This window comes from Babylonia areolata, chromosome 11 (genome assembly GCF_041734735.1).
Source record: "Babylonia areolata isolate BAREFJ2019XMU chromosome 11, ASM4173473v1, whole genome shotgun sequence".
Lineage (NCBI taxonomy): Eukaryota > Metazoa > Mollusca > Gastropoda > Neogastropoda > Buccinidae > Babylonia > Babylonia areolata.
Genome location: NC_134886.1, coordinates 44,801,682 through 44,823,853, shown reverse-complemented (window position 1 = coordinate 44,823,853; position 22,172 = coordinate 44,801,682). Strand labels below are relative to the sequence as shown.

At 37.4% G+C, this 22,172-nt stretch overlaps 1 protein-coding gene across 2 annotated transcripts in view; it reads left to right on the top strand.

Moving 5' to 3' along the window:
• LOC143287766 (uncharacterized) overlaps window positions 1-20,577 on the top strand; it is a 20,704-nt gene extending 127 nt beyond the window's left edge. Inside the window, exons 1-3 of one of the 2 annotated variants that reach the window (XM_076596048.1) lie at window positions 1-241; window positions 5,885-6,761; window positions 14,312-20,577. The exon at window positions 1-241 is cut by the window's left edge and continues 127 nt beyond it. In XM_076596048.1, the coding sequence (XP_076452163.1) occupies window positions 182-241; window positions 5,885-6,761; window positions 14,312-14,424 (1,050 nt within the window). In that variant the 5' untranslated portion in view covers window positions 1-181 and the 3' untranslated portion in view covers window positions 14,425-20,577. Of the gene's footprint in view, window positions 242-404; window positions 471-5,884; window positions 6,762-14,311 lie in introns of those variants that run through there. The other variant, XM_076596050.1, reaches the window with a different exon arrangement.
• Window positions 20,578-22,172: the final 1,595 nt, after the last annotated feature.

The window sequence follows — 22,172 nt, the reverse complement described above, 5'->3', positions numbered from 1 at the left end:
ACACAAGAGAACCCCAAAATAGTGGTGGCTATAAATAGCCCATCACACATGCAGAGTGCAAACGTCGCGTTTTGGGCCGAGAATCTGGCGCGATGTGCACACAGCAGCTGAACAGATGACGTCATACGTCAAGCATCTTCAAAACATGGCGTCCCAGTAGCAGCAGGCCTGCCCGCCTCGAATGGCAAAGAATGAATCACTTGGATCTGCTTTACTTTGCGCCGTTATTAGTGTGATTGAGGTAAGCTACACGTTAAATACAGTTTTAGATCGTATGAAGACAGTGCACAAATTACTGAAGGCCTCACGTAAGTAAATAAATAAATAAAAAGTGCGCATGACTGGGGATTAGTCATACAGATACTCACCAACATTCACGTTCGTGATTCACTGATTCGGTGATTGTCTTGTGAACTGACTGTGGTTGTGAGTTGGTGGATTTTATAAATCGATGAAATCTTCGGATGTCGGTGTGTGATTTTTTTTTATTGAAATAATTATTTTTCTTCTGCTTTCGACACGGGTTTAAAAAAGCCACTCTCATTCTACTTGGTGGCTCCCATTACCAAGTTGTGTTGTCTTTTTCGCTGGAGCTACACTGCAGTACATAGATCGAAACGTTTTGCGAGGGTGGTGATGAGTGGGGGTGGGGATCATAGGGGGTGGAGGTAGGAGGCTAAAACATAACTCTGTCAAACGTCGTCAGCCGAAAGCTTTTTGCTTGAGTTTGACTGTCCCCGTCAGCCGGTCTAACAACACAGAGGGGGTATAAGACAGATTGAAAGGGGGTGTGCCACCGTGAGAACTTCTCATACAGGATTTCTTCTTCTTGTTGTTGCTGTTAGTATCAGTCATGAAAGTTTCCACACAAAATATGATTGGTCTTCTCATCCCCAACCTTTTGTGGTGGTGAAAAAGTCTCATACTTTTATCTCTTTATTATTATTATTTTTTTTTTTTTGTGATTTGCCTTCCAACTTTACACACACACACACACACACACACAGAGAGAGAGAGAGAGGGAAACCAGAATCAAGTTCCCTATCTTGCATGATAGATACTGAATGAGAAACTTAATTTCAAACACAAAATAGTCCAGATTAAATTTTTGCTTGGTAGTACCAATCTGAATTCGTGACCTCAGAACACTGTGTGAGCAGCATTTCTTGTATTGCATTACAATAAAACAACAAATTCTCAGTGAGGGTAAATGTTAGGCAGGTAAACACTTTGTATGCACCCATTCTTGTATTATATAACAATAAGATGATAAATTCTTAATTATTTTGGGTAATAGGCAAATAAACACTGCGTATGCAGCTGTTCTTGTATCATATTAGACTTTACAGTAAGATTAACTTGAACTTGTGGTACTTGAGGCCTCATTCATGGCCTGTTCACTGTCAGGATTTAAATACTTCCTGCATGCGTGGCGGTTCAGGTTTTACTTTCCTGCCTATGTAGTATTCATGGCAAATTCTTTATGAGGGTGATACTAACTAATAGATAGGCAAGTAAACACTACGTATGCAGCAATTCTTGTATTATACAATGAGGTTACAAGATCTTTATTCACCAGGGTGATAAATTTATAAGCAAGTAAACCAGGGTTTTTAAACAGCCCTTGCCACTGGACTAAAAGGAAAGAAACAGCTTTCAGGCAAAAGTAAAAAGATCAAAATACAATGTAAACATATGAGTAGTATTAGAGTGTCCATCTTAAAGCTGATAAGAATTTACAAATTATAAAATCACATAATGGCATATGCCACATTTTTCTTTTGTTGACATTGGGTTGTTGTTTTTTGTTGTTGTTTATCTTCTCTCGGTCAGAGTTAGAACTTTGGCCTTTGTAGTTTTCACAACATGACATGTATTCAGTTTTCAAACCAGGAGGCTTGAGAAGTTAAGTTTATCATTTTATTATTTCATCTTTACATAAATTTGCATTAGCATTAAGTCTTAATTCTTTTTATGTCTATAGACATAGTAACTAATTAGAATACCCTTCAGCATTTATAGAAAAAAGGAATGATGATAACTTTCAGTTTCAACAATTTTGTATGTTAATTATTTTAATAGTTGTAAATCAATAAATGTAACTGTCAGTCATCAGGTGTGGGAAGCATGTGTGTGTTTGCATACAATGTTTCTTTATGTGTGTATAATTGTTATAGATCATTAGATGTATTAAATTTAATGTGTGTTAAAATACATGCAACTGTGTATGTACTTTATACATTGTTGTCAATTACAGATCAATATAATCTGTTTACTTTATATGTCTACAGGTTTCTTTTTGTCTAAAGATTTCAGAAAGAGAGAGAGAGTATACTGTGTAGATTAACTGCCGTTGTAATTGTACCAATATTACTGTGGTCATTTGTGCTGCAAATTTAGTTTGCTTGAGTCGAGTGCCACGATTGTGCACATTTTTTGAAAAATCAAGATGTTCAGCAGTTCACCCAATGAATAATCCAAAGTCCTTTGCACTTCCCAGCAGAAGCTGTTTGGATGGCTGTCTCTTTATCTTTATGTGGATGAGAGAATTTGGATTTATAATATGTGTATAATTTTATAAATATGTACAATAAACTTATTAGATAATAGATATATGATATTATTAAAAGATAAGATTAATAAACCATAAATAGTACAAGTATGATAAACTGAAGAGTGTACTACACTTATAGTACCTTAACACAGTTGAAAGCGTTTTATTATGGCTCCAATTAAGAGGACGTTGAAGTGGAGGTCAGATCATAGGGGATGTGGTATGTGCAGACCTGTCTTAACTTGATAGTATGTTGCAGGTTCAACATTAATTCTTGGACCCACCATATGTTATATGCTGGATTTGTAAAAGTGTAGAGCATGAAACTAAGTTACCATGTATATGGTTTTATATATATATATATATATATATATACACACACACACAAAGCGCACATTTAGATGGTGTGTGGAGGGGGTAGGGGGTATGTGAGATGAGTAACTGCTGGTTAGCGAAAACTTCAGTTCGCATGTGTGCATGCACGCATACAAGTTATTACAACCATGCGCATGTGTTTTGTGTAAGTTGGGATTTGTTTATTGAATCACCTGTAATCTGTATATGGTGATTTTGAAAAAGAGCGGAGATAGTGGTATAATTAAAATGTAGTGTTGTGTGTGTTTTGGGATTGTGTGTGTGTGTGTCACGCGTGCTAAAGCGGACGTGCACCCTCCCCAAGATACCCCACTACAGATGCCACAACACAACAAGCCCACGCAGAAATGAAATTATGTAATGCATTTAATGAATGAGTATATATCTATGGATGTATAAAATATGAGAAAAAAATATATATTAAGAGCAAGCAAACAAACAAAAAAAAATAATCACAAAATAAACAGCGGCAGAACTACAGCCTTATTCCTCCTACATAGTACCACAAGGGCACTGATAAGTGAGAGCATGCAGTCCTTCTAAACCACCAACCACTTGGAGGCACTGCATCTCAGTCTCACCCACCAATATCAAACAGTTATGTTTTTATGAAAATAAAATGAACTAAGCTAAACTAGAAGCACAGGATGGTCTTTCTTTTGTTTGTTCACAATAAAATATACACATGAACACAGAAGTGTTGCTGACGCTGGCGGACTGAAGACAGGCCCCCAGTATGGAAAACGTCAGCGGAGCCCTCAGCGGATCCGTCGCCGGCTCCGAGAAGCGGGTGTTCTGGAACCACCATGTTACAACTAAAATTCCAACCAAACTAACGGCAACCAGCAAGGAGCGCATCAAAAGACACAATGGCAACCCAAAACCATTGATTTTTTCAAGAGATTTTTTTAATTTTTTTTTATTTTAAAAAAAATACAAATATTAAGGAAAAACATAGTTTATAGTTGCTATTTTTCAGTGGTTGCCCGCATCTTCCCACACGCCTTGCCGCTTCGACGCCATAAAAAATAAACCAACAATTATCTCCCTTTCTTTCCAATGTTTCACATGTCATAACTACAAATCATTTACCATATTCAGCAGTATTGTTTTTTTCCATTCCACAAGCATGAACTTACTACCAATATTAACTCATGGCATCTAGTTGGATGCGCTCCTTAAACCTTAAAATATCCAATAAAATTATCATGAACATGTGAAAATCAAGATATATTACCCCCCTTCCATTGGAAAAAAAAAACTACCACTTGGCCAGACAGTGTCATGGAAATGTAGCTTCTCCCCAATTTTCAAATTTCAATATTGTTCCTTACATTTCCATTCATATAAAATAAAGACAACCTTTAAGCAAAACGTGACGACTCATCGCCCCTTCACAGGTTCATTTCTTTCGCAATAAATAACCATGACAAAAGAAAGGTCACAACAAACAGGAGACAGAAAATACAAACGTAACAATGAACCACGATGGAGAAAAACCAATACATAAACAGGTCTGGAACACAAGCTCCTACCTAGAGCGACATGACGTTGCCCCACGACTGGAACGGAGGCACAACACCTCAAAGACGTGCGCCAGGCAGAACCCCAGACCTCGATGCTGTCAACTGTGGAGAATCACTGACGGGACAAAGGACAAAAGCCACCCACTGGCCAACGCACAGTGTTTTGTAGACGAACGAACGGGTGCTAACACAGAAACAAAGAAACGAAGAACAGTTCCATCTGGCGGACATGAACTGATGAAGTCGTTTACAGAGGGAAGAATGAATATCAGCCGCTAAGCGCTGGTTCCATCACCGTCCTTCTCCAAGGACTGACTCCCTTTGAGTGAAGATAGGGAAAACTGGCGAGGAGCATTGGAAGCACTAGAACTCCGCTCACTCTGCTCACTCAGCTTCCTATATATTTTTTCCATTCAGTTGCACGAGACACGTATGAAACATAGAAAACATGACACAGCAACACAATCTCTCTCTATGCTCGAACGCCCAGCCACCAAGGGGAACACGCACGATGAAAAACATCATGCACGCACATAAGCCACCTCTGAAAATAATCCCACAACCCCCCAGCCTCCGCCAACTTCGCCAGCCATAAGAAGAAAGAGGGGATGAGACGGATTCGAACCCCCTCCATAAACGCAAAAGAAAATAAAAACAGCGGAACCATTATGTTGTCCGTGACAGTGTGTGTAAACCAATATTTATGATAATGTAATATTTAGTCTTTGAATATGTTATAACTTATATGCTTTTGTGTGATAGTAAATTTGCAGTGGCATTTGTGTGTGTGGGTATGTTTATTGTAAAGCACTTTGAGTTTGAGCTCCCTCTTTGGGAGGAAAGCATTCAACAGTTATCCATTATTATTACTGAATTCACAGGAGTAAGGTGACAGAATGGTTAAGAATAAGAGTCTGTGAGGATTTGGGTTCGAATCCCGCTCTTGCCCTTTCTCCCACGTTTGACTGAAAAACCAAACTGAGCGTCTCTAGAGTCATTCAGATGAAACGATGAACCAAGGTCCTACATACATCACGCATTTGGCACATTGAAAAAGAACCCATGGCAAGGAGAGTGTTGTCCTCTGGCAAAAATCTGTAGAAGAAATCCAGTCTGATTGGTACATAATATGTATGCACTCAAGGTCTGTTCGCATTGGGTTATGCTGCTAGTCAGGCATCTGTCTGGGAGATGTAGTGTAGCAAATACTGATTTGTTGGAAAGCAGTGATGACTCCTTGAGAAATTAAAACTGAAACTATTAAACTCATGCAGATCATTTGTTATAAATACAATTACAAATGGTTGTGAATACTCCATTAAATATAGAACAGTCCGTGAAATGCATGACTTTGGCAGTATAGTTTGGAACCAACTTACAAGTTTTCTGCTTTGTCTCTGACATAGGTTTTTATTGAAACATGTTTCAGAGCATGGGAGCCGTGAAAAGCAGGCAGCAAACTGGAGATACTGGCTGGCGGCATCAGACAATGTCTACTTTCAGCAAACGGAAAAAGCTCGGACTCTCCGGAAACCAAGACAAAGCCAAGGACTACAGTGCCCTCAGTGAACACTCACAGTTTTCCACCCTCCCCAGGACAAAAATGGATGCCAACAAAAGCGATCACAGTCTTTCGTGGACCCCCAGCCAGCAGCACGAAGTTCTCCAGATTTCTGGCAGACTGGCTTCAAACCCCTACCTTCCTCCCTCGCTGGTCTCTGACGGGGTGCCTGTGGTGCAGGCCTCGCTGTGTGACAGCACCGGGCACAGTTTCAGGTACACAGGTGACCAGCACCACAGCAGCGACAGCAAAAAGCTGGAGGAGGAGCTGTACCAACACCTGAACCTTGACACGCACCCCGCAGTGACCCGCCTTCACAACGAACAGAACCTGCGTCTGGAAGGCATGGAGCAGCGCATGAACAAAATCCGGAAGAATGCACAACAGGAGGCCGAGAGGCGGAAATTTGCTCACTTGTTCCGCGCAAGGACAGAGGAGAAGGTGAAAACCGAGAAGCTCCTCAAAGAAGCCAGTGTGGCGCTTCAGCAGTTCAAAAAGGAAAGGCAGATGAAGAAATCTGACAAAGATAGACAACCTGTGTTGTTAAACTGTGATGAGCCAGGCCCGCAGAACCAGTCTGTGTCCAGTTTGGAAGCCAGACAGGAGAGCGACAAAGGGGACATCATTCCTGTCTGCATTGTTTCAGAGAAGTCAGCAGTGTGTGAGGAAGTGAAACAGTCTTGCTCTTCAGTTGCAGAGCCACCTTTGATGTGGTTACTTCAGCCTGTGGAGAGGTTTGAACTGAGTGAGTATCGAGCTCTTCTAATGCTCTTTGAAATAATTCATCAGTGTTCAGCATTATTCTCCTCAGTATTCAACACAATTTTTTTTCAACTGCAACAATAGTCACCTGAAGCTGTCATTGATTGAATGACGGTCCAATTGAATATTTTGTGAATGGCTTAAACAAAAGTACTAGCATTCTCCAAAGTCATTTGTGAGTCATCAAGTATTTTGTCACTGTTTAAAACTAAGCAATGAGTATGTTCTATGATCATAATAATTTGGGGGGTTGAACAAATTCAGAACACAATATCACTATAAAATTTCTCGGAAGTTTGGATTATGGATAAATACAGGTACTAGGTAGATGCTACAGTAATTATATCCTTTATTTAAGCCATCAAATTCACCAGAATATCACATGTGTTTGTAATTCTGCAGTACTTCTTTCTTTCCATACAATGATACATATTGATCAGCTAACCTCCTTATCCTACTTTCTGCCAGCGCCGGATTGAAATTGGAATAATTTGTTGAATTTGGGAAGGCTGTAAAGACCTAAATCATTTTCAGGAATAAACACACATTACATCATCAAATTACTTTGACTCACACTATTTAGGTATATTACAGGTATATTGCCACCAAAAAATATATGGTGATACGATATCCTTGAAAATAAAGTTTACAATGCAAAGAATTATTTAAAATGATTGAATATATTGTAGGTCACCATATTTTGCAATGAAAAGATAACTTTTGCTGCGGTTTTTGGGAATGACTTGAGTGTGAAAGTAGTGGGTGTAAAAAATTTTTAAAAATATTGCAACAAACAAATATTAAGATATTGTTTTCAAAATGACTCACAATCTGGTATATAAGAAGTTAGGACTGAAACCAAAATATCTCACCCTGAAATGTTCTATTTGAGCTGTGGTAATAAGCCTGCACATTGATTTGGTCTTTGTTGTTCAACTTGTAATATTTTATGTTTGACACACACAACTTCTGTTCCATTAATTTACATATTTCCCAAACTGCACTGTCCTCACATGCAAGAAAATACAAAAAGACATAAAGTGATTTTCAGATTCTTAATTACCCCCGAAAATGGAGTATGGCTGCCTACATGACAGGGTAAAAACGTTATGCACGTAAAACTTAGCCCACTCGTGTACATACTAGTGAACGTGGGATTACAGCTTATGAATGAAGAAGATATTCTTTATTGAATTACATTATCATTGGACTGTCAATCTGAGGGTCCCAGGTTCGAATCTCGGTGACAGCTCCTGGTGGGCAAAGGGTGGAGATTTTTCCGATCTCCCAGGTCAACATATGTGCAGACCTGCTGTGCATGAACCCCCTTCATGTGTATGCTGCACTATACGCAAGCAAAAGATCAAATACGCACGTTAAAGATCCTGTAATCCATGTCAGCATTCTGTGGGTTATGGAAACAAGAACATACCCAGCATGCACACCCTGAAAGCGGACTATGGCTGCCAACATGAAGGGGTAAAAACGGTAATACACGTAAAAGCCCACTCGTGTACATACGAGTGAAGGTTCGAGTTGCAGCCTACGAACGCAGAAAAAGAATTACATTATTTATTGGACACACAGAGTAATGTGACAAACATCAAAATTACATCATGCGTTCTCTTCATTTTACCACTCAGCAAAGAAACCTTTTTCCCTTGATTCACTGCAATCTCAAAAAGTTAAAACAACAGTCTTTCATTCAGACACATATATCAATCTCAAAAAGTTAACAGACACATATATTTATCAGTCTGACTGCAGTCTCAAAAAGTTAAACCAACCATCTTTCATTCAGACATGTGTATCAGTCTCTCCATTCATTGCATTTCAATACTCAGTCAACGAAACAATTCAAACATGGAAAAGAAAAGGAAAAAAAAACTTTCTCACACATGCTCACTACTTTTTTCTTCTTTTTTCACGGGTGATAAGAATTCTGGATTTAACTGTTTGAATACCTCTTTGGTCTCCTCATCTGCGGTCTTGAGCACCCATGTAAGTACATGAGCTAAAGCAGCCCCTTTCACTTTCATGAACTCCAACTCCTTGAAAGGCTTAATCACCCTGGAGTGAGCAGATTGAGAATGTAGTAATGGATCAGTTTGTTCTTCTTCCAACATCTCTGCCTCAGCTATTTCTGCTTGTGCTGTTTCCTTCTCTGCTTTCTTTTTTGCCTCAGCTCTTTCTACTTGTGCTGCTCCCTTCTCTGCTTTCTTTTTGTAATAATATGCCATTCTCTTCTATCTCTCAATCCTTTTCCTCTGTGCTGACTGGTTGGCTCTGTGCTTCTGGACAGCCAGCCGCGCTGCCATTCTCTTCCGCTCTGCCTTCTCCTTGTCCTGGCTGGTTGCTGGTTTTTCTGGTTGAGGATTGTTTTCTTTCACCTTCTTCTGCCTCTCTCTGAACAGAAAAGGGCAAACACAAAATACTTTCATAGTGTAATATCAAATATTCATTTCTATAGTGCTTTATCCAAAGCTTCTTGGTACTATCAATTATATAGTAGGGCAGCCAATGTTTGAACATGCAACATTCAGCAGGTAACTTATAAGCTCGGTGCTCTAACCAAATGTATTCAGGCACCCCAGTTATCAGTCAAAAAATAGTTACCTTGGCCCTTGGATGCACAATAATAATCACTACAGAATGCCTGAAAAAGTAAGGTAAACCATAACAAAGTATGCAAGTATTTGAAGTAATGAACTGAAGTATACAGTATTATATGCACTAATGCAGTGACAAAACCAGTGTAGTATTACTGTTATGGTTTTCATTCAAATATACACCCAGATCCAGATATTTGTTCTTGATACAATGAAATAATCATTTATTCACTTTGTGCTAGTTCTAGTATTTTATTTATTCATTGTCATGGTTTGCACTTTGTGCTAGTTCTAGTATTTTTCGGACTGGCCCCATAGTTATAGTACCTAGATCCCACTCTCTCTTTATCCCCAGGACTTTTATTTCAAGCTTTCATTACCTGATAGGCACAGTGCAATATTATTTTAGCAGAAACAATAAAATGAATTTAATCATTCTTAATAAAGTATTTCAAACATGAATGTATGATCTTTTCAAAACACTCCCGAAGTCCTTACATATATTTCTTTTGCTGAGCAAGTGCAAGCTGTCGTTCATGGGCCCTCTGCTCCTCAGTCTTCTGCTTTGTCCTGTTTTTCTTTGCTCGTTCCAGGTTTTTGATGCGCTGGTTTTCATAGAGAAGTGGGTCATTCTTTAGCCGCTCTCTGTATTCTGCAGTTCTCTCTGCAGCGGATTTTATTGATTTTTTCATCTTTGTATTCCACTGGGGAAAAAAAAAAGTCAATACACAAAATACATCTAGCCAACAGAAAAGCTGGTGTTTAATGCTAACCCCTAAGAAAGGCATATCACCAAATTAAAAACAACAAATGTGAAAAAATATGATAAAATATGTGGAAAACATGACATACATGTCCTAAAACACTGAATTTTCAAATAGAAATATTATCTTTGCTGGTATATATATATATATATATATATATATATATATATATATATATTGACTGTTAAACATCTACTGACCTAGTGCATAGTGGGATGGCGAAAAACCAATAACACAATATTCATATATATCTATATATAGTTCAACAAACACATTATTCACAATAGAATTACTTTTATTTCAAAAATAAAATGCTGGAGATAAGTGAAATTACATCAGTTCAGTTACTCAAGGAGGCAACACTGCTGACAAATCCATATATATATATATATATATATACATACTATATTAGTATATACATGCTACACCACGTCTGCTAAGTAGATGCCTGACCAGCAGCATAGCCCAACACACTTAGACCTTGTGGGAAAAAAAATAAACAGGAGTGGCAAGTCCTTCAAGACTCACTTATAATACACTTTAAAAAATATAATAAATTAATCGTTAAAATGTGTTCTGTACTTTAAAAAAAAAAAAAAAAAAAAAAAAAAAGGCCTGAGTTCAGATTCGAACCTGGCATGTTCGGTAGGAAGGAATTGTCTTACTCACTGCACTATTGTGGATCCATGAATGATGTTCATAAATTAGCATTTAAGCATGCTTTTTTAAGGGCGATAAATTGATTGCGATATTCCAAGGGATAATGCTGTTTAAATCATATCCTTTTGCCGGTGTATCTCAGGCATTTAAAAATTCTAACGGGCAATTAAGAATTCTTTAAAGTCTGCGGTAAAGGAGATGTGGCTATTGCTACAGTCACACAACATTGATTTAGACGTTTTTTCTTTGGATCTACATAGATGTACAAGTTTAGTTACACCTGCTGGGAAAGTATGACAGCAGTTCAATTTCTCTTTTATGTTCATTCTAGTTAATGGAGTATCCACTTTAAAAGATTCATATGCAGTAAACACGTCCATGATGTAGTCTGTCAGTGTCACTGTACGTGTTCTGTCCAGAATTTGTATTTCTTTCCATTTAATTGCAAGCAAGAAAATCGAGGTCATGCTGACACTCACTAAGCATCGTCAACGCTACTGCAACTGAGATGCGGTTGTATGGTGTTTTCTGAATCCCAGAAGTGGCCTCGACGAAATAAACTGTTAATGATACAGGACACACGGCTTAATTCGGGCCACTTAAAAACTCTTGTCTTATTGGTATGACTGAAGATTTTTTTTCTTATGATTTTTAAGCCAATGTTGGTATTAAGTAATTAACAAACACAAAGTATTTCCAGAGAAAATGGCAATGTTAAAGTTTACCTTGGCCACACACACACACACACACACACACAGACAACCGAACACTGAGTTAAAACATAAACTCACTTTGTTTACACAAGTGAGTCAATAAAAAAGCATAAACAAACAAATGGATACATCATTAGATTAATGAATATTTAAGTAAACAGAAAAGTAAATTAAGTAAGCAGACATATTGAAATAAAATGCAAGGGGGGAAAAGAAGTTTTCTTTAAATAATAAATAATAATTAAAATAGAACTAAAACGAAAACGACAACAACAAATAAACAAAAAGCAAATAACTATAAACATACAGACACGTAGTGACGTACACACACACAGACACACATGCACAACAGATATGCAACAATCATGCAGTTTCATAGATCTATGTGAAAGCACAAGCAAAAGTGCACAGGCCCAACACTACACATAAAAAAGCACACTGACCCCGACACTTGGACACACACAATATCTCCCACATTACCCTGCACCCCTCAAGCCCCCTCCTTCTTTCTTTGAAAATCACATTAAACACGCAGAATTAGTAAATTACACATTTATGTCATAAAATGAAAATGTAGTTTCAGTAATAATTCCGACACAACTTTTACATTGATCCCGTCGCACGTGAAATTTACAGTTGGTGTCTCTCTTGAAGGCAATTAGGGGTGGGTGGGGAAACATCTCACTCAAGCATGTGTCAGACTTAAGAAGGTGGAAACTGTTGATTAAGATGCTGTGTACAGGGAGGTTGTGGGGGTGAAATGTCAGGACAGCTGCAATAGGCTCATCCTTTTCTGTGTGTTCTCAGGGCATCAGTGCCTGGGAGTGGGGGATGGCACGGGCCTTACTACTCAATTGTAGAACTCGATATCATCATTCCTGTGACGAATAATCTTTTGAGTCTAATAACTTCGGTTGCCAATTATTTGCATTTTGTAAGCTTGCCAACACGATAAATGAGACAGGCGTTATGAGTGCTCAGTTTCAGTGGCCAAATTTTGGCGTGATTTCCAACATCCAAAGTAAAATTCGGTTATAAAATAAAGATTAAATAGTTTTGTATTTGTACCTTATTTATACTCAGCCATTCTTGCACGCAATCATTCCAATAATATTACATAAGTATTATTCAAAATTATATGGATATATATGTGAAATCACCACTACCACCGTGCATCGAGTCAGTTAAGACTACTTTGTTTTTTTTCTACAATGATGATGACATGACACGATGATAATATGTATGATTGCATGTTAAATGTGCTAACTTGTGGTCACACACAAACACAGTGGCAGTACTATTGATCAGTTGAAAATCTTGGAGTCACATACTCTTATAAATCATGTTTTTTAGGGGTCCTGGACTGCTTCCAGAGGGTCAAATTCATTTAGTTCAGTTCAAAGGACTTTGATATCTGCCTCAAACAGTGAAAACTTTTTCTTTTTTCTTTTCTCTCTTCTGTTAATGTGCTTTGCAGTACCACGCTTTCCGGTCAGAATCATCTTGGTTTCTGAATGATCCAGATATATCTAGCAAAGGGAAACAACTCAACTTTGTAGCAGATGATCTTAGTATCATACTGTCTAAGCTCTGAGTCTGATACTTTGTCACAGAATTTTGTATAAAGGATTGACTGTTAGAGCAACTTCAAGATTGAAGATGTGATTTTTGTTTTTGATTTGATAAAAAAATGTTAAAACTGCTTAAGGATGTATGATTTTTGTTTGCCCTATAAATTAGGCTGTGGAATTTGGGAGCTGATTGCCATATTTTATATATATGTATGTTAGTATACGTTTGTGCAAGGTGTAACTAATGAATTGATTATCTGTAAATATCTTCAGAGAACAAATTTTTTTTATAGTTATTCAGTAGTGTATTGTTAAAGTGTGACATTGGGAAAGGATAAAACATAACAAATAAAGAAGACAAACTTGTGCACATATAATGTATAATGTATAATGACTCATCTTTAGTTGGTCCTCAGTGTAGTGCAAGCATTTTTGTCCATGGATGATATTTTGAATTGTAGAGTAACAGAATTACTTTGCCAATATGGAGATTTATTGTATAGATTTATACATCTTAACATCCATTTCCAAGTGCAGAACCTTTCAAAAGACACAGTGTGAGTGAGACACAGAGACTGAGAGGGAAGGGAGGTGGGGCAAACTCCTACCCACAATCCCCTTCCCCTGTCACCTCCCTCCATCACCTCATTCTCTTCCCCCCACACCCCCACACACCCATGCCCCATACCTCCCATCATGCCTTCCTCTACTGATTTTCTTCTCCACCAAGTTGGTAGATTCAGTTTGTTTTGATGTATAAGTATCTATGGGACTTTTTTGTATTGTATTCTAAATAAATTACATGATATATTTACATTGTCATTATATTTTTTTGTGTGAAATTCTGGCTGCTCTTTCCAGGGAGAGTGTACCACTACAGTGCAGTGCTACTTTTTGTTCTTTCTTTCCATACCTACAACAGTGCAAGTGTAATTGTTTTTGTATCGAAGTGGGTCCCTCTACAGAATTTTGCAAGGGACAACCTGTTTGTTTTTGTGGGTTCTTTAATCATGTGCACAAAGTGCATGCTATACACTGGAGCTTGGTTTGTCATCTCGTCTGATTGACTGGCCTTCAGAGTGGAGGAGGAGAGAAGTTGATGAGTATGGGTTCAAATCCGTGCACTGAGATTCTCTCACATCGCAGGTTGATGTGCTACCACTTGGGTCACCTATGATTGAAAAGTGAAAGCTGTGTATATTTGTGTGTGTTTCAGATGGGGTTGTTCTGTGGCTGGTGCTGCCGTTTCTGCTGCCGGTCTTGCTGCTCCTTCATCTCCTAAGACACTTGGCTCCTTCGTCAGACAGCCACAACTCGAAAAAGAATTAGCCTCATGAAAATCACTCACCACTTCCATTTATACATTGTATATCATCCACATTTATGTGTTTCGCCAAAGACATAGATACGTATGCATGTTTCAGTGAGCTGGGACCCCATTTCGGTTCATCATTTCATGTGTGTCAACCAAGTACAGACTGTGCAATAGCTATTTACCAGTTGTGTGCGTGTTTGTGGCTTGGACATTTTTGTTTTTGGAAAGTTGTACAATTTAAAAGTAAAACCAGCAGATTGGACAATGACAAAATGTTTTCACACGTGATAGACAGGGTCGATATAACATCCGTGCTCTGGATGGTGAAGCCAATGCTCTACCCAGAAATGTTTCAGACTGATGTGCTAAAACTGAAGTAATAGACACTTCCTGTGCCAACAACAATAGTCTATGTGTGTGCGCGTGAGTGTTGTCTGTGAACTGTGTATATTACACACACTAGAGTAGATGATAGGGCAATTTAAATCATAAAGCATTGAATTATCACAATTACTTAAGTTAAGCCTGTTACCAGTATTAGAATTTCAGGTAGTGAATACATAACAGCAGCAGCAGCAGCGATTAGAAAAAGTCAAAACATCTCCTAGATTTAGAGAACTTTACATCCTCTTTGCATGATCATTGAAGGATGAGATTAAGGGAGACTACTCCGATCAGTGTAGCCTCCCCTCAAGAAATATCAGGGGTGGGTTGCATCCCTTCATATGTGTTCCCTCTTCACAGCATGACTCAGACAGTCGAGTGGGAAATTCCAGGAATTTCTGCTGGAGTGCTGTGTGCAGACAGTCCCACCTTGGACTTTACACCAGCTCCAGTGATTCACAGCTAGGATGTCAGCAATGTCTGTTGGCAGTAGTTCAGTAAATTTTCTTCAAAGCAGTTTCAAATGTTTCAGTACACCTGTGTGTGTGTACTTGTGGCTTGGACATTCTTGTTTATGGAAAGTTGTACTATTTAAAGGTAAAACCAACAGATTGGACAATGACAAAATGTTTTCACATGTGATAGACACAGGACCTTTGCTCTGTGTGTACATTTAAAGCGTCATTATTGTCATGCCATTATTAACAAGAAACATGGCATGACAAAGAATTCAGATGTGTGATCAACATCATTCTTGCAAAGTTTCATGAATAAAAGATAACAAATTATGGACACATTTCTCAGTCAGATGTAGAAGATTGATTTTTTGAGAGTGCCGCATAGTTCTTGGCAAAGTGCTAATGTTTAGGAAGTCATTAGACATGACCAATAATGCATTGTAAAGTGAGTGAGTAATCCTTTCCCCAGCATTTTGTAATAGTCATACCACTGCATCTTACTATTAATAATATGAAACGTGAGTTTGCAATATCAAGCATTTGAAAAGACTGATGATGGAACAAGTGTACTGGTTGTTTACAACAAGAAACTGAAGTACTATTATGCATTTTAGTTTTATTTGCTTGCTTGATTGATTGATTGATTTGAAGGAAAGTAATATTGATATGAAGAAGGTGGTGTATAATGGGACTTGATGAAATTATGGAATTAAAAAAACAATCAAAAACTATAATATTTTTAATGTGTTGGTTGTATAGAAAGGGGAAGGGGTCTGCTTTTTTCTTCTTTTTTTTTTTTTCTTTTTTTCAGGCTGTAGTGTGTGTCATTTCTAGTCCAGAATTTATAGCTCATTATTCTTAGTGAACAATCATTTGATTAACCAGGTGTAATATCCTCTTTCTTTGAAATTGATATGTTCTTCTTGACATTCATCTGCAGATGTCCAGTTTGACATCAAAGGAGAAATGTATGATGTTGTCATGTCAACAGTTGAAAACAAGTCCAAACTGCTAGGATGACTCCTGGCAATGGGGTGGAACTTGTAAGGGTGCACTTCTGTGGGAGTGTGGCTGTAGAACCTGTTGAGAAAAAAAGTTGAAATCTGATGTCCTGTGGTACTCGCCAAGAGATGTGCTTGGGGTCACTTGTTTTTGCTGGCAGTCTGCACCGAAGAATCACAGCATCGGTAATTAGATATTGTATTTTACAGAGAATAAAGTGATGAATTATTCAGCTTCAACCCATGCGCCTTATCCTTTGTGTCCTTAATGTATAGTAAAAAAGAAAGAAAAAAAGAAATCTGTCAAAACGCTGTTGTGAATCAGTGAGTAATCAAATTCATCCTCCAAAAGTGAATGTATTCCTGATGTTTCGTGGCGATGAAAAAGAATGAAACTTTCCCCTGGATCAGAATAAAAACAGCTCACAAACAGCTCACTGCAGGGAGCATGGACAGGGCTCATTTTCTTTGAAAGCACAGATCAACAGAGATGACAAGAATTTGAAGAAAGCTGACTCAGAGTGAAGAGTTTCGATGATTACATCAGGGCTTCAACATCACAGTGACATGGTCACACTAGCGGACCACCATAAGTGATCCATCAATGTCCTTTATCTTTTTGATGTACGCTTTGTAATATTCTGCGCCTTATATGTATTGGTAAAATCAGAAATTCCTTCAAATTTGGAGGATGTACCAGTATTTCATAATCTGATACACCTTGCACAGAACTTGCAGTCAGTAAAATATGATTAAGATAGGGTACCTGTATGCATGCCAAAAGCAGCAAACTCCTTCCAGTCCCCTGTTGAAAGTTAGGTGCAATATAAGGTCTAGTCATTTAATGTTTTTTTTGGTTGTTTTTTGGGTTTTTTTAATTACTGCTTCCTTGTGCAGGGAGAGGGAAAAGGTACTTTTCCATAGTATCTTGCAGATGAATGGATGTTTTTTTTTTTTGTTTTTTGTTTTTTTTTTTGGTTTTTTGTTTTTTTTCCCCATTTGTTATTATTTTATTTGATTTTATGGTTGGTTTGGTTTTTTTAAATCAAAGGATGGATGGGGTATTTTCCATTTGCTGTCATTCTGTTGTTGATGATGATGTTGGTTTTTTTTGTTTTTTGTTGTTGTTTTTTTTTCTTAATTAATAATTGTCTCTCTAAGCCATTGTACCAGCAGTTTGTTCATATGAAAGCCACATTTTGACTTTTTTTCTCTTTTGTATTGTAACTGTCACATTTCAAATCTGTAAAGTGCAGGAAATGGAATCTCTGAAATTCGGGATTTTGTTTTGTTTTGTTTTTGTTTTAGATAGTCGTGTTTTGCTGTGGTAGGTTAAAAAAAAAAAAAAAAAAAAGATTAAAAAAAAAAAAGAAAAAAAAAAAGGAAGGAGGGATGGGTGGATGGAAATTGTGAACTTTGAAAATTCCACCCAATCATTTCAGTGCCCTTTGAAGGATATCTATGACCCCAACTATGTGCCTTTTTCCCTTCCCACTATTAGCAGTTAGAAGATACACTTTGGTCTGTTGTGATGCATCCTGAGTACTAACAGGTACATGCAACTACATTTGCGCTCGTGCACACACACACACACACACACACACACAGAGGGAAAAAAACCCTTTAATGCGCTGAAGTGTATCAAGGGCTTAGGTACAAAATCCCCTAAGAATGTAATATTTGGATTAGATAAGGAAAGAGGTCTGGTTGACAGTAAGTTATTCAAATACTTTGCTGAGCAAGTAAGACCATTCTTACCACATAAAGGATTAACAACAGTTGTATAAATATAAATACAGTTGTAAACAAAGCATAGAAAAGAATGATATACATGTAGCGCACATGTTAGATCAGTGAAGTGTCTTGCTTTAGTGTTCTTTTTATAAGTAAGATGTCTTGCTTGGCAGGCATTTATGGCCCACTGAGTGTGAGAACATTGATTAGTAAAATGTTTCATTCACTTAAAAAGAGTTCATGTCAACAGTTATAATTCATTTTGTTCACTTATTAAAAGGGTTTAAGGGCAGGTTTTTGTTTTCATTCACTAGCAGCGGTCCCTGAATTAACAGTGTTTAATAGTGTCTTTGATGTCAAAACATTCAGAAATCAAGTTTTTTTTTGTTTCACTCTGTGTGTAAGATATATAGATAGATAGGCAGGCAAGTAGACAGGCAGATAGACAGATAGATGGGTTGATTGGTATTTTTTATGACTTACCAAATTCATTATTGTGCACATCTTTCAATATTCCCCCTTTTTTTTTTTTTCTTTTCAAGAAGGTTCTGTTTTGGTGATGCCTTTACATGAAAAAGAGTTCAGATACACGAAGGAAATAAAAATATGTGGCAAAATGACAACCTAAATCATTGGTGCAGGTTAGAAAGACTGTATAGATTTCAAGGTGATCTTTCGCAGTTAGGTTTGTGTGGACAGGGGTTTGGGTGGGAAGCAGGTTGGTTTAGTGTGTGAGAGTTGATTTGGATACATCCATTGTTGTTTCTTTTTTTGTTTTGTTTTATTGCTGTTATTTTTAATAGATGTAGCATTTTGTGGTGAATTACAGATTGTGCAAATATCATGTTCAGTACAGTGAATAGAGACGTGCTGTCATGTTGTTTGTTGATTTTGTGAGTCATTTTATAGTTTCTGTTGAAACATAAATATGTATGAAATATGCGAACGACAAGCCATAGTTGCAATGTTTTCTCATCTCGGTGCTAATGACATACATGTATGATGAGTCAGCAGTATGGATTACTTCATCACAGATGCTTCACAAAGTAATCGCAGTTATTGTATGGGATGCCTTTCTTCACTGCTGCTCCTAAGACTGTAAGAGCTGTTGAGAATACTTCACTCTGTTTTATATCTTAAGAATCAATATTCATGTAACATAACTGTTCTTAATTGAAAGTATGTTATTTACATATTTAATCATGTAAGGTAACTGGCTGTGTTTAGTTTGGGTTGTTGTTATCTCCTTGTGGTAGAGTGTTTTCTTCTGTCATGTAAGTTATTGTAAGTAGTAAGTAGTATTATATAATTAAGTTTTTTTGTGTGTTTGTGTCTACCTATTGTAGGGTGTGTTCTAGAATCTTAAGGAAAGTTGTGTTAGTTATTTAATTCCTCTTGTTTGTGTCTACATGTGTTAGGTTTGTTCATGAATCTTATAATGTAATTAATATTGATTATTGAATCCAGGTTGTTTGTATTTTTGGTAGGATGTGTTCATCAATCAATTTAAGGAGTATTAATTATTTAATTCAAGTTGTTGTTATCACCTTGTGGAAGGGTGTGCTCTTAAGTCATGTAAAGTAAGTAATATTAATTTTGAACCAGGCTATTTTTGTCTACTTGAGGTAGGTTGTTTGTGTGTCTGCCTGAGGTAAGGTGTGTCATCATGTAGAATGTGAACCGTTCAAGTAGTGCTGATTATATTATTTTAATTCAGGTTATTTGTGTCTATTTGTGTTGTTCTGTCAGGTACTACAGTGTTGAGCTTCAGGCTGTGATTGAGGCAGCTCTCTCCTCCCCAGTCCTGTCAGTCAAACGGCTCTCTGTTGTTGCGTTTGAAAACTGTCGACTATCAGTGTCTTGTCTCTTTGTCTATAAATGTAGATTTTTTGAATTAACATCAGAAGGGGTGTAATATGAGTGATCAAAGCCTTCGCATTCATTGTTTCTGAATCCTCTTTTTTTTTCTTTTTTTTTCTGTTGTTTATGTGACAAGGGCAAGATTCCTGTGCAAAGTTTTGTAGAATTTGGTGTTGTACAAGTGTTAATCCTTTCTGAGTGTTTATCAGTCAAATACTTTTTGTTTTTTGTTTGTGTGTGTGTTTATTTTTTCACCTGAGTTCAAAATCAAGTTGCAGCTGAGAGAAAAGAAAAGTTCATTTTGTGTCTTCAGTCATGGAATACTGCCATTGACTGAAACCTTTTGAAACATAGCGCATCCCTATTTTTATACTTAATTCAGCAAAAAAAAAGAAGAGTTATGGCAGCTCAGGTACAGTCCCTGTTGAATATGAAACAAGTGAGTCTTAATTTGATGCCTTGAAGTGAATCTGCCTTTCTCACCGCCCACACCCTCCCATTGACCACATGCTTATCAAATGCAAGAACTTGACGAAAACAATGGTGTATAATTTCTTTTGTCCTTTTGTTTGAACAGTGAGGGAATGAGAGTTGAAATCTTGTTTCATTTTGTCTTGATATTGCATTTGTGTATGGTGTATACACTTCCTATGTATTCTGTGATGTAGATATCTATCAACTATATATATATATATATATATATATATATATATATATATATATATATATATATATATATATAATGGAATCCTGTCACATGGTGAAATCCAGGGAGACAGATGTTCACAATTAGTGGGGTCCACTATTCAAAGAACATGGCCATGTTGTCATCCTTCCTTATCTCATGCTCACGTGTTCAATCATGTATCATAAGTAGCAGCCATTATTAGCACACGTGTTCATTTTTCCTGTATTATTTTAAAATTATTCCATCAATCTTTCATGTTACATACATTACATATCTCCCACCTTCTCAGCTAGAGGAGATGGTATGTTTGCAACCAAGACGGTTGCAAACTGCCTGCAGGTTCTCACACTGCATTGTTGGGTCACATGTGCAGTACGTGTTGCACTGCACACTGAATATACTGCACTCCCATTAATATTGATAACTCCTTGTGGACAGTTTTACTCCAGGACTGTGACAATACAGACTTGGTTATGGCTGAATGGCAGGAGGATTTCGTTAGATGGACACCTCAGGTAGGTGGTGAGTTGAACAACCTATTGGTAATCTGCCCTTAAGGTCAAGTTGTTTGTGGCTGTGGTCTTTTGGATGCCTCAGTCGCTGCGATGGAAATCAGGATTTGGGGGAACAGTTTCTGAGCACACATGGGGCAGCAAAACTAAACTATACTGAAAAGAATGAGTCAGTCAGCCAGAACTGTGTGTTTACATTCACCAAACTGAAAGCATCCAATCTGTTTTGCTGCCAGGATGCTGGTTGGTGTCATTTGCAGCATCCCAAAACTCCACAGTGTGTGACAATCAGCCAAAAGCAGCGAAAGAGAAAAAGAAGAGCTTTCCTTGAGGAATGAAGAGCTTTTCATAATATGTTTTGTGGGTTGTTTTTTTTGTTGTTGTTGTTGTTTATCAGAAACCAAGTTCACTGTAATTTTTTTTTCCAATATGTATTTATTTGTTTCCAATATTCATTGCATCCTGTTTATACCAGCACAATCCATGATTTGTGGCTATGTCAGTTTTCAGTCTTCAACCAACAACAGGAAGAGAAAAAAAATAAAGAGCATGTTTTATGTCAATGATAAAACTTATGGTCCTTTCTTTGAAACATAATTATGCTTTTATGTTGCTTAGTTGGAGTAAATAAAATGTCTTTCATCCCGACATTTCAACCATGTGTGTATATATGAGTCAAAACACGCCTGCATTTATGAATATATACTTGCAGAGATAATAGAGAGATTGTCTGTGTCTGTTGTTGGTGAAAGGAGACGGTTGGGAAGGGGGGGGGGGGGGAAGGGGTGTGAGGTTGGGGGGATAGCATTGCACCTTTTTTTGTTTTGTTTTTAACTGAACAGTGATGCCTTTTTATGATCAGATTTCAATTTAATTTCTTTTTTTGAAGTTTCTGACATGCTGGATTTACTCAAGTGCATTGGTTTAGACATTCATATGAATTCAGTTTATTGTTAGCAAGCATCCTAGTCACTTTTTAACCACTTGCGATTTCGACTTGAACTTTTAAAAGTCTGCTGTAAATACTTAATAATAGTTTCACAAAATGTTTGTGTGCATGTATGTGTGTGTGTATGTGTGCGTGCACGTGCTTGCATGTGTGTTACTGACGTGTGCATGCAAGTG